General features: G+C 42.9%; 1 protein-coding gene across 5 annotated transcripts; it reads left to right on the top strand.

Annotated features, from left to right (window-relative positions):
• The first annotated feature begins 307 nt into the window (after positions 1-307).
• LOC147313524 (dipeptidyl peptidase 9-like) lies at positions 308-14,714 on the top strand. Of its 5 annotated transcripts, none has more exons than XM_086263151.1 (21): positions 308-326; positions 2,746-2,836; positions 3,871-4,115; positions 5,691-5,803; positions 6,969-7,142; positions 7,748-7,916; positions 8,282-8,392; positions 8,581-8,709; positions 8,862-8,923; positions 9,016-9,116; positions 9,226-9,403; positions 9,580-9,739; positions 9,943-10,022; positions 11,049-11,219; positions 11,572-11,707; positions 11,861-12,006; positions 12,284-12,430; positions 12,588-12,740; positions 13,182-13,324; positions 13,571-13,682; positions 13,803-14,714. In XM_086263151.1, exons 2-21 carry the CDS (start codon positions 2,781-2,783, stop codon positions 13,893-13,895), a joined length of 2,679 nt encoding a protein of 892 aa, XP_086119277.1. In that variant the 5' UTR covers positions 308-326; positions 2,746-2,780; the 3' UTR covers positions 13,896-14,714. The 5 variants fall into 5 exon arrangements, with proteins under 5 accessions (XP_086119277.1, XP_086119276.1, XP_086119280.1 ...); XM_086263150.1 differs by lacking the exon at positions 308-326 and adding an exon at positions 347-504; XM_086263154.1 differs by lacking the exon at positions 308-326 and adding an exon at positions 559-2,572.
• Positions 14,715-15,374: the final 660 nt, after the last annotated feature.

The raw sequence follows: 15,374 nt of genomic DNA, 5'->3' as shown, positions 1-15,374 counted from the left end.
AATCATTCTCGCTGATCTCAGTTGTGTTTCTATCTGGTGTTTTGTTTTGTGTTTTTTTTTTTTTTTTTTTTTTTTTTTTTTAAAGGAGGAGGAGGAGGTGGTGGGGGGGTAAAACAATTGAAAAAGGACTGATGTAAGTATCTTTTGATTGTTTTTAAATGAAGGGGTCACATTTGGCTATTGTCACATTGACAAGGAAGCAAATCATTTTGGGTTCTTCGAAATTAAAATAGCAGGTTCAAGTTTGAAATATTGCCCAGTAAAAAAGGAAAAATACACGCTGAAAGACACGAAAAACAAACGGATCGAGTATATCCGGGTTAAAGGTAGTAATTTTCTAACGTTGCTCGGGTTTGATTCACAGTCTATTTCCGCGTTGCTATCGTTTTAGCATCAAGCTACCTGGTCTCTGAAAAGTAGTTAACTCTAATTAATCACGACTTTTCAACACAGACGTCTATTCGACAAAAGGAGATACAGCTTCAAGGTCTCCGGGCAGAAAGTGTAAGATGGAAGCGAGTGGTTACATTTTGTTTTGCTTTGTTTCTTACGTTTTCTGTTTTGTGCTCTTCTGGTTTACCCAATAGCTAGCTTGCTCGTTTCTGTTCTGTTTAATGGGTGGCTAACATGTTAGCTCCCAGCAGCGCATCACAGCCACAGTGAGTTTTGTTATTGGATATAATATATATGCATATAATTATTGGATGGTTAGGCTTTGCAAAGTTTGGCGCTTAGGACACACTCTGCCAGAAGTTTTCTGTTAGCCTGTTATTAGCTTAGACCTTTTAAGTTTACTAGCATAAGTGTCAGCCTGGGCAGAAATAGTGAAACTGAGTCGCTGTTTCTAACGCGAATCTGCGTTTTTATGGTGTCAGTGAAACATAAAAATGTACAGATGTAGAGGACACGGATGTCAAAAATGAAACGCGAGGTTCTCACGGTGTCTTTTGTGGAGTCAAATGAGTCTAATCTACATTTAAGCTAGCAGTCAGAAGTTAAATACAGTGACACAACACTTTCTTGATGCCCTGACAGGTGTTGGGGAATATTCAGTAACATTTTAGCCTGAGGACTGTAAACGTGTAATTGGTATTTTAAGCACCTCATTGTCTCCATTTATCAGGCACTAAAGTTTTTTGGTTTTTTTTAACCATATGTAATACATGTTTACATCATCAAGCTATGTTATTTTTTCTTGACTTGTATACTCTCACTGGACATTTATTTAGGTACACCGGGCTAGTTGGACTCCCTTTTGCCTTCAAGACTACCTAAAATCTTTATGGTATAGACTCAAGGTGTTGGAAATACTTCTCAGATATTATTGGTCCATATTGACATGACTGAAATTGTCAGCTGCACATCCATGATGCAAGTCTTTCACCACATCCCAAAAGCACTCTATTGGAGATCTGTGACTGTGGAGGCCATTTGAGTACAGTGAACTCATGTTCAAGAAACCAATATGAGATAATTAGAAGTTTGTGACACAGTGCATTATCCTGGTAGAGCAGGTACACTGATGGACATGCTCAGCGACAGCACTGAGGTAGGCTGTGGTGTTTAAACAATGGTCAAATAGTACCAAATTGGCCCTAAATGTGCCAAGGAAAAATCTGCCACACCATTAGGCTACCACCAGCAAGAGGCATTGCTACAAGGCATGAAGGATCGATGCTTTCTTCCACAGTCAAGAATCATCGGACCAGGCAATGTTTTTCCAATATTATGTTGTGCAATTTTGTTGCGCTCATTTAAATTCAAGCCTCAGTTTCCTATTCTTAGCTGACAGGAGTGGTAAATGTGTGGTCTTCTACTGCTGTAGTCCTTCTGCTTCAAGGGGTTGTGAATCCAGAAATGCTCTACTGCACTATAACCTTTGTTTGTTTTTGTTTGTTTGTTTTTTGAGTTCCCGTTGCCTTCGTTTATGAAACAGTCTGGTCCTTCTCCTCTGACCTCTGACACAGAGAATTGCTGCTCATTGGATATCTTCTCTTTTTTTAGATCATTCTCTGGTAACCCCCAGTTGAGGTTGTGTGGGGATTTTCCACACAGGAGGAAAATCCCAGTAGATCACCAATATCTGAAATCGTCACACCAGCCTGTTTGACACCAGTAACCATGCTATGTTCAGAGTCACTTAAATCCCCTTTCTTCCACATTCTGATGGTCTGAGTTGCTGCCATGTTATTGGCTGATTAGTGTCAACAAGCAGTTTAACAAGTGTACCTGAAAAGGTGTCCAGTGACTGTATATCATTCTTACTATTCCCAGTGTGGCAAAATCCCTGAAGTTGGCTAACTTCTGGAAAAATACTGCCGTGTGTGCTGTACACTATGTTAAGGATCCAGGCAGCAGAACAGCCTACAGTGCTGCAGTAAAATGCGGAGTTGCAGTGTGAAATTTGCCACACTTATGACACAGACGCTGTAGTGTTCGAGTCATGCAGCTGAGTCACACTCGGTGAGGCTTCACATGAGAAATGCTCAGCTGGAATATGGCAAGCTGAAGAACAGCAGCTTCTCCATGAAGAAGTGCAGAGATGTGGGAGAAGAGCGGGACCTCAACCCCAGTAACAGTTTCACTGTTCATAGCCTGTGAGCTTAGCTTAGCTTATGGATTGCTGTCGTTTCTGTTTGCTTCTGTTATTAGACAGAGTTAGACGAGCTGTCGCCATGCTGTTGAATTTCTGTGATCTGGAAAGAAAGTTTCCCAGTTTTTATTCGGTTGCCTGGTGTTTTACAGGGTGTCAGGTCTGGTTCAGTCTGGTTGAACAGTTAATGCACAGAGTAAAGAGGCCGAAAATTGAAGACAAAACAGAAGACGGCGAGGTAAGGTAGGTGAAGCTATCTGACTGTCATTTGGTTTGAATTTTCAGCTCAGTCAAATCATTTTGTAACCATTTTCACAGGTTTAATGAACAAAAAGTTTAAAATAGCTTAAAACTAGTATTAAGATTAACATGTTCATCATTAGAATAGAAGTATTTTCTGACTAATTTAATTAGCTTTGTAGATATTTGATCACAGACTGAATTATCTCACAAGCTAAAATACTGACCTGCTGGTGGGGTAAATGGACCAGTAAACACCAAAGTCTTTAACATCGGTGCTGAATTTCATGCCAATTAATAGCAGCATTTGTTGACTTTAAAAGATCTCTTAGAGGATTTATTTCAACTGCTTAAACCATGGGTGTCAAACATAAGGCCTGGGGGCTAAAATCGGCCTGGCAAAGCGATCCAGTCCAGCCCCCTGGTTAGCTTTGGAAGACGTGAAGCAGTCCGTAGTTGTTTAACTTTACTGTAGGTTTTGCAGCTGATTAGGATTTTCATTCATGTAATCATTATCACCCAAGTATCACACAGGCTGCTTGGACTTATGTAATTTGGGCTGTAAAATTACAAAATTATTCAAATCATTCAGGAGAAGTTGGGAAGCATACATGATAAAATCTAGGAGGAGCCAAATTTTCTGTCTGTGTTCAGGCAGCAGTGCCTTGTGAATGTTTTACTCCACCATGATTTCCCAAATAACCCCGATACTCTCTTCTTCTCCTGAATTTTGTCTCTAGTACAAGCGGTAGCAGAGTTATGGTCGTTTAAAGAACGGGCCCGTAGAAATTACATTTATTTTTCTTACATTGAGATTATTCAGGGATTAAATGCTTAGTTTAATATCTTTAGAAAGGGGAGTTTTAGTGATCTGGCCCACTTACAATCAAAGGGGTCTGTGTAGGGCCCATGATGTAAGGTGAATTTCACATCTGTGGTTTAGAGTGTTTCATATATTTAGGAGCCTAATGGTTTTGTTTTATTTGTGGGCTGAGCGTAGGCAGATCACACTAATCGTTATAAATGTCTGTCGACAGTGTGAGAGCAGCACTGGCAGGCATGACCGGGGTGGACGAGCTCTCAGACAGCACAGAGGTGGTGGAGATGGAGGACGTGAATTCCACCCAGTTCCAGGTGGAGAAACATACGTGGGACGGCCTGCGGAAGATCATCCACAACAGCCGCAAAAACACCGGCGTGGTTATCAACAAGGCACCGCACGACTTCCAGTTCATCCAGAAAGACGAGAGCAGCCCGCACTCTCACCGCATCTACTACCTTGGTGAGCGGCGGTTACTGAAACCTGAGGTCTGACACATGAATGGCTGAAATAACATGTCATTTTCTACAAGCGCTGTAAGAAGCCCGAGCTCACAGAGGCATTTTTTAGCGGCCGTGACTTGTTGGCTTGCAGATTCAGTGGCTTCCGTTCAGTCTCTTTGAAAGGTAGCACACGTCTGTGAAAAATCTGTGGATGCAGCTGGTGAGTCAGAGCTGCCAGCCTGCACCTGTTTTCGAGCTCATTTGATTTCCACAGAGCTGCACTGGCTTTAGTGTGTGCTGGAAAAAAATGTGGAACAACATTTTGCATTGTGGACATATTTCTGCTTTTTCCCCCCCCCCTCGTCTTGCAGCTGTAGCACACAGGATTCTTGTAAAATGGCTGCTAGTTTTTGTTGCTCTGAGTTTTACATTTTGATACCTGGCTATAGTAAGCTGTGTAATGTTGACTAATTTAGTCAGCTATAACTGCTAACCATAGCTGATGGTTTGGTTATTTTGTCCGTTATAACCAGTCAGACCTTAACAGTTACCGCCTGGTCTGAATGCTCTTTTTATATTTAGACCTTCACTGTGACCAGAAGTGTGTGGTACATGTTGATCTCATGCCTGTTTTTTATCTTCGTGGTGTATTTATGCTGCATTGGCCATCATCCTTTAATTGCTGTTTGCCTCCCCTGACTGTCATTTAGCTGAAGTTACATAGTTTTGCTGTAGAGCCTTCCCAAACTGATTTAATAGATTTGTTGTTCAGTCTCAAATATAGCTAGCCGCACAAAAAACAAACCAAAAACACCTACCTCATGCTTTTAAAATAGCTTCTTACCCATGTTTTATTCCTTCCTTTCTGTGAACTGCATAGTTGGATTATTAGAACATTTTATAGCACACAAATGTGTTGTCTTTGTCAAACATCTGTGATGGCAAACATCAGCTGCCATTTTTCTTTTTTTTTATGCAGCCACAAGACAGCTGCACACAAAAAGCAAACTGTGCACTTACATGGACAAACCTTTTTGAAGAGTGATCATGTAAGACAAGACAGTAAGGGTCTTGTCTTGTTATTATTATCCTGTCTCCCTCCCCTCACCTCCAACCGGTCGCAGCAGATGGCGGACCCTCCCTTAGCCTTCACTGTGGGTGTTTTTCCTCCCCACTGTCACCAAGTGCTTGCTTAAAGGGGTCATCTGATTGTTGGGGTGTTCTCTGTATTGTTGTAGGGTCTTTACCTTACAATATAAAACACTTTGAGGTGACTGTTGTTGTGATTTGGTGCTATATAAATAAAACTGAATTGAATTCAGTCTTAAACCTGTCTCTGTTTAAGACCTTACTGCAGGCACAGGGGAAGACGTGCTGTGAATTGCCTCAGGGCGGAATTGAACCTGGGCCTTTGCATTAGCCCTATGGCCCAAGGGTTGCCTGCTCATCTTGGCACTCTGTGCGGTATGTTCCTCAGTAAGAAGCTTGTGTAAGCCAACACTACTGCTGCGAATGCCGGCCGAACCAGAGCGCCTACAAAAAGACCAGCTCGCCTTGCTTCGTCTGATGCCTTCTGTGGTATGTTTCCTGACAGGAATGCCTTACGCCAGCAGGGAAAATGCGTTACTCTACTCAGACATTCCCAAGAAGATCCGCAAAGATGCCCTGTTGGTTTTGTCTTGGAAACCAATGCTGGATCACTTTCAGGTGAGGAAGAATTTTTAGTCCTCATCTTGCTGTCCAATCGGATGTTTTGACATTCGTTTCAGACGTGTTTTTGTGCACCGTCATTTGAACAGTGCATTTATTTAATAACATTGGCATTCTTTAACAAAATATAAAACACTGTTGAGCAGAATGAAGTAGAAGGTGCAAAAGAGCCAAAAGGTAATGTCCCCAAATGAGGATGCAGGGTCGCAGGAGGTTAAAGGGACTTACTGATTTTTTTGCCTTTTATTTACAGTGATGATTTTAAAGTTTGTACTTGGTAAAACGTTTAAGAATTACAGGTGAATTTATATAAAAATATTTCTTAAAAGTTGAGAGCAAAGACTGTCTGACCTCATAAACACCATTAACTTGCATAAAACTTTACAGTGTGAATGCATGGAAGCTTCATGTCGGGCTCAAGTCAAGCACCAACCAGGTGAATCCACTGATCCGCTGGGTTTGACCGTGCACCTTCTCAGTTAGCAGCAAGTGCAGCCAGAAAGCAGAGGGATGGTCACTGGTGTCACAGGGCCAGCTACAACTGAGGGAATGTGCAGCGGAATTTACATTTGATTAAAAAACGGTCATAATATAATGAATGAGTCTGACTACAGCTGTATGTTGCTGTTGTCAGCTGAGGGAATGCTGGATGAAACGGACTCTTTATCAGACGGCGTCTGGTCTGAGAGGCTGTGTAAAGGACCTGTGAAATATTAATGTGATGTGTTTTTTAATTTCCCCTGAATAAAACTATAGACCTGGAAATGTGTTTGATATTTCCCCTTTAGGACCATTTAATTATTTAGAGGTTTATTGTGAGCCATTTCCTAAATAATTGCACTTCTCCTTATGGAGCTTAAAACTGCTGTTGTAAATCTTCTCCTGAAGACAAATTAACTCGAACACTCAGGTCACATGAGACCACATGATTGATGTTAATTGCTATCCAGCTGGTCTGCACTGATTTCACAAACAAAGCGTGTTCCTGCTGAAGCGAGAGAACAGCTTTTATTTCCTGGTCCTCAGAGATGCTCTCTGTAATTTAGAAATTTGGTCATGTTTTGTTTGTATGTTTTTGTTTTTCCACGGCGTGAACGACTTTCTTTGACCTTGACTTTGGTCACTGTCACGTTGTGTGTTCTCTTGTCACTCCTGACCTCAGGCCAGCCCTCACCACGGAGGCTTCTCTCGGGAAGAAGAGCTGCTGCGAGAGAGGAAGCGTTTGGGGGTGTCTGGCATCACCTCCTATGACTACCACCGACCCAGCGGCCTCTTCCTGTTCCAGGCCAACAGCAGCCTGTACTACTGCCGTGATGGTGGGAACAGCAGCTTCATTGTGAGTTAAAGGCCAGTTAAGTAGGACTCTCACTGCTGCAGAGCACAGGCTGAAAATTACAGACCCGATGAGGCTAGTTGGGAAAGACATCTGATTTTTGTGCATCACTAAATATAAAAAGTTGAAGTCTCCCTTCACTCCATGTATCTTGAAGTTTTCTCCATCCCCCTCAACCCTGCAAAGCATCAGCAGGGATCAAATAAATCCATGATAATAGACAGATCGATACTTTACTTTCCCCCAAGCGGAAATTCAAATATCCAGCATCTTTATTTAAAAAAAACCAAAAAACATCCCTCTGGCCAAAAATACAAAATCATCTAATTAAATAATGTTAGAAATAGTGATAAAAATACAATATAAACAGGAAAAAAGTCCTATTCCAGTGGGGACAAGTTGAGATGTGCCCTTCTCCACCACAGTCTTAAGTCCAACCTCCGGCTTTACCCCCGACACACAGCAGCATAAAAGAAAGCACTGGCCACCACAGTGTGATTTAAAATATATGCAGCATCTCCTCACACACACACCAAAAGACCTCAGCTGCCACAGGAAGAAGAGGTGGCTCTGCATCTTATAATTAATGTTTTCTTTTTCTTCCCCAGACTTCTCCGATGAATCCCACAGAGATTACGAGCCAGAATTCAGGCACACGTATGGACCCCAAGATCTGCCCCGGTGACCCCAGCTTCATCGGGTTCATCAACAACAATGACATTTGGGTGACTAGTATTGAGACGGGGGAAGAGAAGAGACTCACCTTCTGCCACAAAGGTGTGAACTGTGACATTTATCAAGTTCCCTTCAACTTTTTCCTTTCTTGTAGTTGAAATGGTTCCCTTAAACCAACTAAATAGACTCAAAAGCATCTTTAATTCATCCTTTTCTCTCTCTCTTTGTTTATGGTATGTTTGGGACTGTGAGACAGTCGTTTATATTAGTTATTAAATAAGTCGTTGTTAGTTGTGGTGCATGAAGCCAGTGATGGCACCAGATATTTACAGAAGCATAACAGCGGCTGTTCAAGTCAGCCACAGCACCGTAAACTTAAATTGGAGGTCAAACCCTGGTAGGGATGGCACAGGTTGCCTAATGTAAGCTCACTCTCGTGTTTTGTCTCTCGGGTGTTTTTATTGTAGGTATCGATAACCCCAAAGAGGATCCTAAATCTGCCGGCGTAGCCACTTTTGTCACCCAGGAAGAGTTTGATCGCTTCACTGGATACTGGTGGTGTCCGGCTGCTCAACAAGGTGAGTACATTGATTTCGTAGTTATCATTCATTAGAAAATGACTCACAATATTTATTAATACAGTTTTTGTGAGCCCGGTCGCTTCGTCGTGAAATTATTTCTACAAGCTTTCATGTTCAGTTTCTTCCAAAGACCTTTAAATAATCCTCACAGCTGCTTACTTTTCTGGCTGTTCTCATTGGTTTAGAGGCAGACGGCGGGAAAACTCTACAGATTCTCTACGAGGAGGTGGATGAGTCTGAGGTAGAGATCATCCACGTTCCGTCTCCGGCTTTGGAAGAGCGCAAGACAGATGTGTACAGATACCCACACGCAGGTATCAAATCAGCAGAAACTTACACAAAAGTTCTACATATACTTCTACATGGCTTAACTACTAATGCTGGGTGTAGCCTGTGTTTATACATGTGCTCCTGTAAAATGTTTGCTTATATTTTGGTACATAAATCAGCTTACTTTCTTTTTCAGGCAGCAAAAATCCTGATATCACCCTCAAAATAGCAGAAATACGAACAGACAGTCAAGGCAAAGTGAGTGCTCATTCAGAGTTCAGTGGGTTTCCCCCCCACAGTGAACGCAGCACTGATGTGAGCTGGTCTGATTGGTGTTTTTCTCTCTTCAGATTGTCAGCACACAGGAAAAGGAGCTACCTGTTCCCTTCACCAGCCTGTTCCCACGTGCAGAGTACATTACCAGAGCCGGATGGACTAAAGACGGGCGATTGTAAGCCAGAAAATAATAAATAGTTAAAAACAGGAAGCCCAGAAGTAAACTTGTCAGTAGAGGGCACATGTTCTCGTTGCATCACAGCTCTCCTGTGTTTGTGTGTCAGCGCGTGGGCGGTGATGATGGACCGACGGCAGCAGAATCTCCAGCTGGTCCTGCTGCCTCCTGAACTCTTCATCCCAGCGCATCAGGACGAAGCCAAAAGACAGGAGAGCCTGGAGGCCCTCGGAGACTCGGTCCACCCTTTCATCGTTTACCAAGAGACCAGCGACATCTGGATCAATGTGAGCACCAGCAGCACGTCTTTAGCGAGCCTGGTTGTTTCTCAGATTAGTTTCCCCTCATGTTTCAATCAGCCCGAGTGGCACAGAGGCAGATGTTTGCTGTGAAGTTTACAATATACAATATAATCCTACTCTGGACTTGGATCAAAAACATTTTGTTTGCCTTTCCTACACAGGTCCATGACATCTTCCATCCTTTCATCCAAACCACTGAGGACGAGATCACATTCATCACAGTAAACGAGTCTAAAACTGGCTTCTGCCACCTGTATAAGATCACCTCAGTGTTACAGCGGGGCAGCCATCACTGGGCCAAAGGCTACACGCACTCTGAAGGTAGCACCACGTGCAGACACACACTAACTCATCTGTACTGTTCATGCAGAACATCTTTGACATGGTTTTAAGTGAGATTTATTTATTTTATGAACAATTCTGTATTCCTGGGATGTTTCTGGGTTTGTAACATAGTTTTACTGTGTTGTTCTTACCGTGCCACTCACACGACCTATGTGACACATTTGCTCCTCTGTCATCAGATGATTTCAAGTGTCCAGTCAAAGAGGAGGTGATGGTGACCAGCGGGGAGTGGGAGGTGCTGGCCAATCATGGCGCAAAGGTAAAGCCCTGTACATGGGTTCCCACATTCACAGCAGCCACTTAAAACTATAGTTTTATACAAAATAACTTGTGCTGAGTACATAGAGTAGAGGTAGGCAATGTAGTGTCACTATTATATATTAATGTGATATATAATCAATGATATAGAATAAAAATACTGAAGGTTTTATAAGTGCAAGTAAATGAAGGGCATTTTCCTTCTTTTACAATGAGCTGCTGTCATTGACGACACACAGCAGCATTAATGTAACAGTAGTGACACAGCATACGTCACATGTAAGCACATAAGTAGTCGGTTAATTAAGCGCTGTGAGCAGAGTTGGTCGTCTTTATGTTTTTTTTTGCTCCTGTAACTGTTATGTCGCATCTTCTTCTACTGCTGCTGCTCTCTGCTCTGTTTCGGGGTCGCCAGAGTGGATCATCTTCCTCCATCTCATCCTATCCCTAGCATTCTCCTCCATCGCACCAATGATACACCAAACCTCTGTCTGTCTGTTCTTCCTCTTTTCCTCCAGCCTGGCAGCTCCATATTCAGCATCTTCTGTCTAATTGATCCACTCTCTCTGCACACACACAAAGCCATCCCAGCCTCGCCTCTCATACTTGTCTCCAAAATCACCCCCTGATCGAGCTCAGCCGATTTACTCATTTCTAATCTTGTCCATCCTGGTCACTCCGAACACAAATCCTCTTGTCGTCTTGTCAGCCGCACCGTCTCCAAACCTCGTAAACCTTCCCTTTCACTCTTGCTCTCCCTTCTGTCACCTCGACACTCGGGCCTGCTCCACCTTGCCTGTGCTCTCTTCCTCACCTCTCTTGTACTGTTGCATCAGCATGTATCTGAATATGAGAGTAATATTTCTACATTTTGCTTAAAAAAGACTAATAACACACAGACTCTCATGCAGATTAGAACAACCTAATAAAGGAGATACTTACTTACTGTTTGGTGTCATAGCTCAGCTGTCTTTTTGTTTGTGTGTAAACAAAATGTTCCAACAGTGTTTTTTTCTTGTTTGTGCAGCGTTCATCCAGCCCTCAGATTTGGGTGGATGAGGCAGCCAAGCTGGTTTACTTTCAGGGAACCAAAGACTCTCCTCTGGAGCATCACCTCTACGTGGTGAGCTACGACTCACCGGGTGAAATCGTCCGACTCACCAAACCTGGCTTCTCCCACAGCTGCTCTGTGAGCCAGGTACCTGAATACACACTCGTGTTCCTCGCCAAATCTCCTCTGACCTTTCTACACCTATCAACTGATTTTACTTTTTTAAAATCTAAGAGTACAAGCAGTTACTGTCTCATCGTTCCTTTTTTGCTGTTTCCTGTAGAAATTTTCACAAATTATGTATCGCCTGCTTTTTCCTGTTTTATCATTTGAATAGCTCTCTTAAGTGAGCGAGGCTTTAACAGTATTCAATAGTTTAATGCACATGAGAGAGCATGACCCAATGCAGTAAACTTCACATTCAGATATGTGTATGAAGTGTTTGTGTACACCTTGGCGATGCTTTCTAACTCTGCCTCATCTGTTTTCTTTCACACAGACCTTTGACATGTTTATCAGCCATTACAGCAGCCTGACCACTGCACCGTGTGTCCACATTTACAAGCTGAATGGCTCAGACAGCGACCCTCTGCACAAAGAGCCCCAGTTTTGGGCGAGCATGATGGAATCTTCTGGTACTGAATTCCCCTTAAAATCAAACAGATTTTTACACTTTTATCAGATGGTTTGACACCCTTGCCTCCCTGTTTGTTTAGTTTTCCTGTTCTGCTCATTAAAGATGGACAACAACTTAAAGATTTTGTTTTGGGGTTTTTTGTCGTCTCCAGCTTTCCCACTTGACGGCACACCTCCAGAGATCTTTAGCTTCACGGGCAAGTCGGGTTTCGAGCTGTACGGCATGCTGTACAAACCGGAGAAGCTAGTCCCCGGGAGGAAGCACCCCACCGTCGTCTTTGTCTATGGTGGTCCTCAGGTTTGCCCTCCAACTCCCACCCCATTCATAGGGCCAGATTTACTAAACGAGTCAAAATGGTGTGTGAGTGCAGTTAGCAATAAACTGCCTGTTGCAGATGCTAGTAAATCAGTTTGCACGCTTCATTTATATGACCTGATCCTTAATTTCTTTTCAACGTTAACAAAGGAACTCCACAAAAATGCTCACAACTTATCCAGAAAGTATTCACAGCACTTCATTTGTTCCACATTTTGTCATGTCACAGTGACATAAACACAAGTTTATTTTCTTCCAGGTGCAATTAGTGAACAATTCTTATAAAGGGGTGAAGTACCTGCGGCTGAGCACGCTGGCCTCTTTGGGCTACGTTGTGCTTGTTATCGATGGGCGGGGCTCCTGCCAGCGAGGCCTCAAGTTTGAAGGAGCTGTGAAGGACAGAATGGTAAATGTCTCGAGACAAACGTGTACGGGTTAAAGATGAAGATGCTCCCTCCAAACTCTCCTAGGTTTCCTAAAATTCAGGAACACATTAGCCTCTTTTCTTAGTTTTCTTCTGTAGAAACAAAACAGCCAAGTTCAATCTTTTCTCCTCTGTCCAGGGTCAGGTGGAGATTGAAGACCAGGTGGAGGGTTTGCACTACATCGCAGACAAGTACAAGTTTGTAGACCTGAGTCGCGTCGCCATCCACGGCTGGTCGTACGGCGGCTTCCTGTCCCTCATGGGCCTCATCCACAGACCCGACATCTTTAAGGTGAAAAAACATTTACTGTCAGATTTAGATCAGCCAACAAGCCGAAAACTAGAAGTTTGATGTGTCAGTTCAGTTTTTCCTCTTTGCTCCAGGAAACCGAAATACCCATTAAAAAATGTAAACACACATTTGTAAAACTCTCTCTTTGTTGTTTAATTAAAAAAATAGGTCTCCATCACCTGATAAATAACTCTTTAAAGCCCTAAGAGTAAATTATTTGTTCCATCAGATACATTTACCGTATCTTTTCTAAGGATGTGAGCGTTACAAAAATAAAAAAGCTGTATGGATGTTGATAATCCTGGTGCTTTAGGCAGTTTCTATAATTACATTTCATGCAGAGTGATTGCCGCCTCTGTTAGAGAACAGACCTGGAACTTCACTTTCAGTGAAAGGCAGAAATGATGACGCCGTCTCCCGTGTGATCTCTTTGTTGGTTAGGTTGCTATCGCGGGCGCTCCGGTGACGTTGTGGATGGCCTATGACACCGGCTACACGGAGCGATATTTGGACACCCCCGAAAAAAACCAGAGGGGATACGAAGCTTGTTCTGTCGCTCTGCACGTCGACAAGCTTCCCAATGAGTGAGAAACAGTTACTGCTTTAGTGGATTTATGACACATTATTATTCAGTTATTGTATGTTGCTGCATCCATCAGGCAGCTGAGACTATAATGCACTATTACCTCTGGCAGTACCATATTATACTTTGAGTTATTCATAAAATTCTGTATGAAGCAGCACAGGAAGAGACTCGCTATTCGGTGTTTGATTTCTCCGAGTGGTGCAACACATCAGTGTTTTATATGCCCTCTCTGTGATTAATACAGGCCCAACAGGTTGCTGATCCTGCATGGATTCTTAGACGAGAACGTGCACTTTTTCCACACTAACTTCCTCGTGTCTCAACTCATCCGAGCAGGGAAACCGTACAGCCTGCAGGTATGGCCGCTGACTGATGTCTCGCGGGGTTCAAACCTGCGCACTGTTTAACGATGAGACCGGCACGTTTGAAGAAGCGGCAGCTTTGAAACGCTTGTTTGTTGTTTCTGTTTTTTCCAGGTTTACCCCAACGAACGACACAGCATCAGATGTCCAGAGTCTGGAGAGCATTATGAGATTACACTGCTGCACTTCCTCCAGCAGAACCTCTGATAAAGCCTTTTGACGCAGCAACCTTCCCTCCTCGCTTCCTGTCCTTCCTCCCCTTTTCTCCTCTTTCACATTCCTCCATTTGTCCACCTCCGCGTCGCCTCCTAGATTTTTATAATCTGTTGAATGCAAGCTATGCCAAATCTCATCACACCTTGACAGATATCTGTCTTAAAGGCACTTCAGCATTTTAGCATCAATAAATCATTACAGGGATCATATGCAGATGTCAGTACGATGGGCAGGTACTGCCCGGCACTGAGGAGACCTCTTGTAGCCTTCAGGCTGACGGAGGCTTTGGGGAGAGAACGATCGGTTGCTTTGAGCCACAAAACAAGCAGGGGGCGCTATTCGCCAGAAAGAAATGTAGCTTTGGGGTTTGTAGTCACAGTGGAGTGAGAGAGTGTCACAGTAATGATGATTGATGCTGAACATGCTGCACCAACACAATCAATTCATCAGCAATGCAAAAAGTGCATAAATGGACCTGCAGTGCCCAGTTTTTGAACCTGGTTTGTCTATTTTTTTTCTTTTTGGTGCCTTTTTTTTTTTTTTTTTTTTTTTTTTAAAGTTCTGCTTTTCTGGGTATCAACTGACAGAGATATCACTTTCCCCCCATGTGAATAAACACTGATGTGAAGCTAGTAAATGTAAAGCTCTGAAAGAGCAAACAAAACAGCGCTTAACCCTCCTTGTCACACACTTTGTAGTCTTTTTGTGCTTTGAGATTTCTTTCTCATGTGCTGTCAGAGATGATTTTTGTGTGGCATGCCAAGCCAAATGCCACATTTTTATTGTGTATTAATAAAATTTATACTTTTATTGTTATCTAATCATTCATAATGGGAATGCATAGCGACCCTTCACTGCTTCCCTCAGTCACATGCTTTAACTTTTCTCTGGAGCTTCTTTTTCTTCTGCTGCTGAGGACTTTTGCACAGTACATGTTTGCCTTGGTGCCGACAAGCTGACCTGCATGATGTCTGGCAGAGCCGTTGGCAATCTGAGGTGCCTTGCAAGAGTTTAAGAGCGCCCGCTCACATCACCCATATCAGGGAACCTGTTAGAGTACCTCAAGTGTCTGATGAACATCTGTAAGATGAGCTGCCATGACATGGTATCTGTACATGGTTAAATGTACTCTCAGATATTGAAGAAATAAACAGAAGTGAACAATCTTTTCCAAACTCTTCTCACCGGATTAAATGTGTTTTTAAAGGAGTTTCGTTGATCGTTTAGTGCAAAATTGAATTTATAGAATATACTCGTATAAAAATTTGTTAAAAACAGCTCCAGCACTCGCCACTTAAAGTGCTGCTGAAATAATTTTTGCTGACTGAGTGATTACGAGATCTGCCCAGCTTTCATCAGATAGACAGGCAGAACCTCAACACTCCCACAGTTACACACACAGGAGCTGCCTCAGTCATCCTATTATACTGTGATCAGTGTGGCTAACAGCTGTCAACTCATATCCACACC

The sequence above is a fragment of the Aulonocara sp. 'chitande type north' Nkhata Bay genome, linkage group LG15 (genome assembly GCF_057382095.1).
Source record: "Aulonocara sp. 'chitande type north' Nkhata Bay isolate Kocher_YH1m ecotype deep benthic linkage group LG15, A_spYH_male_GT1.1, whole genome shotgun sequence".
Classification (NCBI taxonomy): Eukaryota; Metazoa; Chordata; class Actinopteri; order Cichliformes; family Cichlidae; genus Aulonocara; species Aulonocara sp. 'chitande type north' Nkhata Bay.
This window is presented reverse-complemented; position numbering and strand designations above follow the sequence as displayed.

What these genes read in the sequence shown, in the direction of transcription:
- LOC147313524 (XM_086263154.1), top strand. Translation starts at nt 2,476, where the DNA reads ATGAGAAATGCTCAGCTGGAATATGGCAAGCTGAAGAACAGCAGCTTC. An exon ending in ACAGAAGACGGCGAGGTAAG is followed by an intron (nt 2,837 to 3,870) that starts GTAGGTGAAGCT and finishes GTCTGTCGACAG; the next exon opens with TGTGAGAGCAGCACTGGCAG. An exon ending in GTGGGAACAGCAGCTTCATT is followed by an intron (nt 7,143 to 7,747) that starts GTGAGTTAAAGG and finishes TTTCTTCCCCAG; the next exon opens with ACTTCTCCGATGAATCCCAC.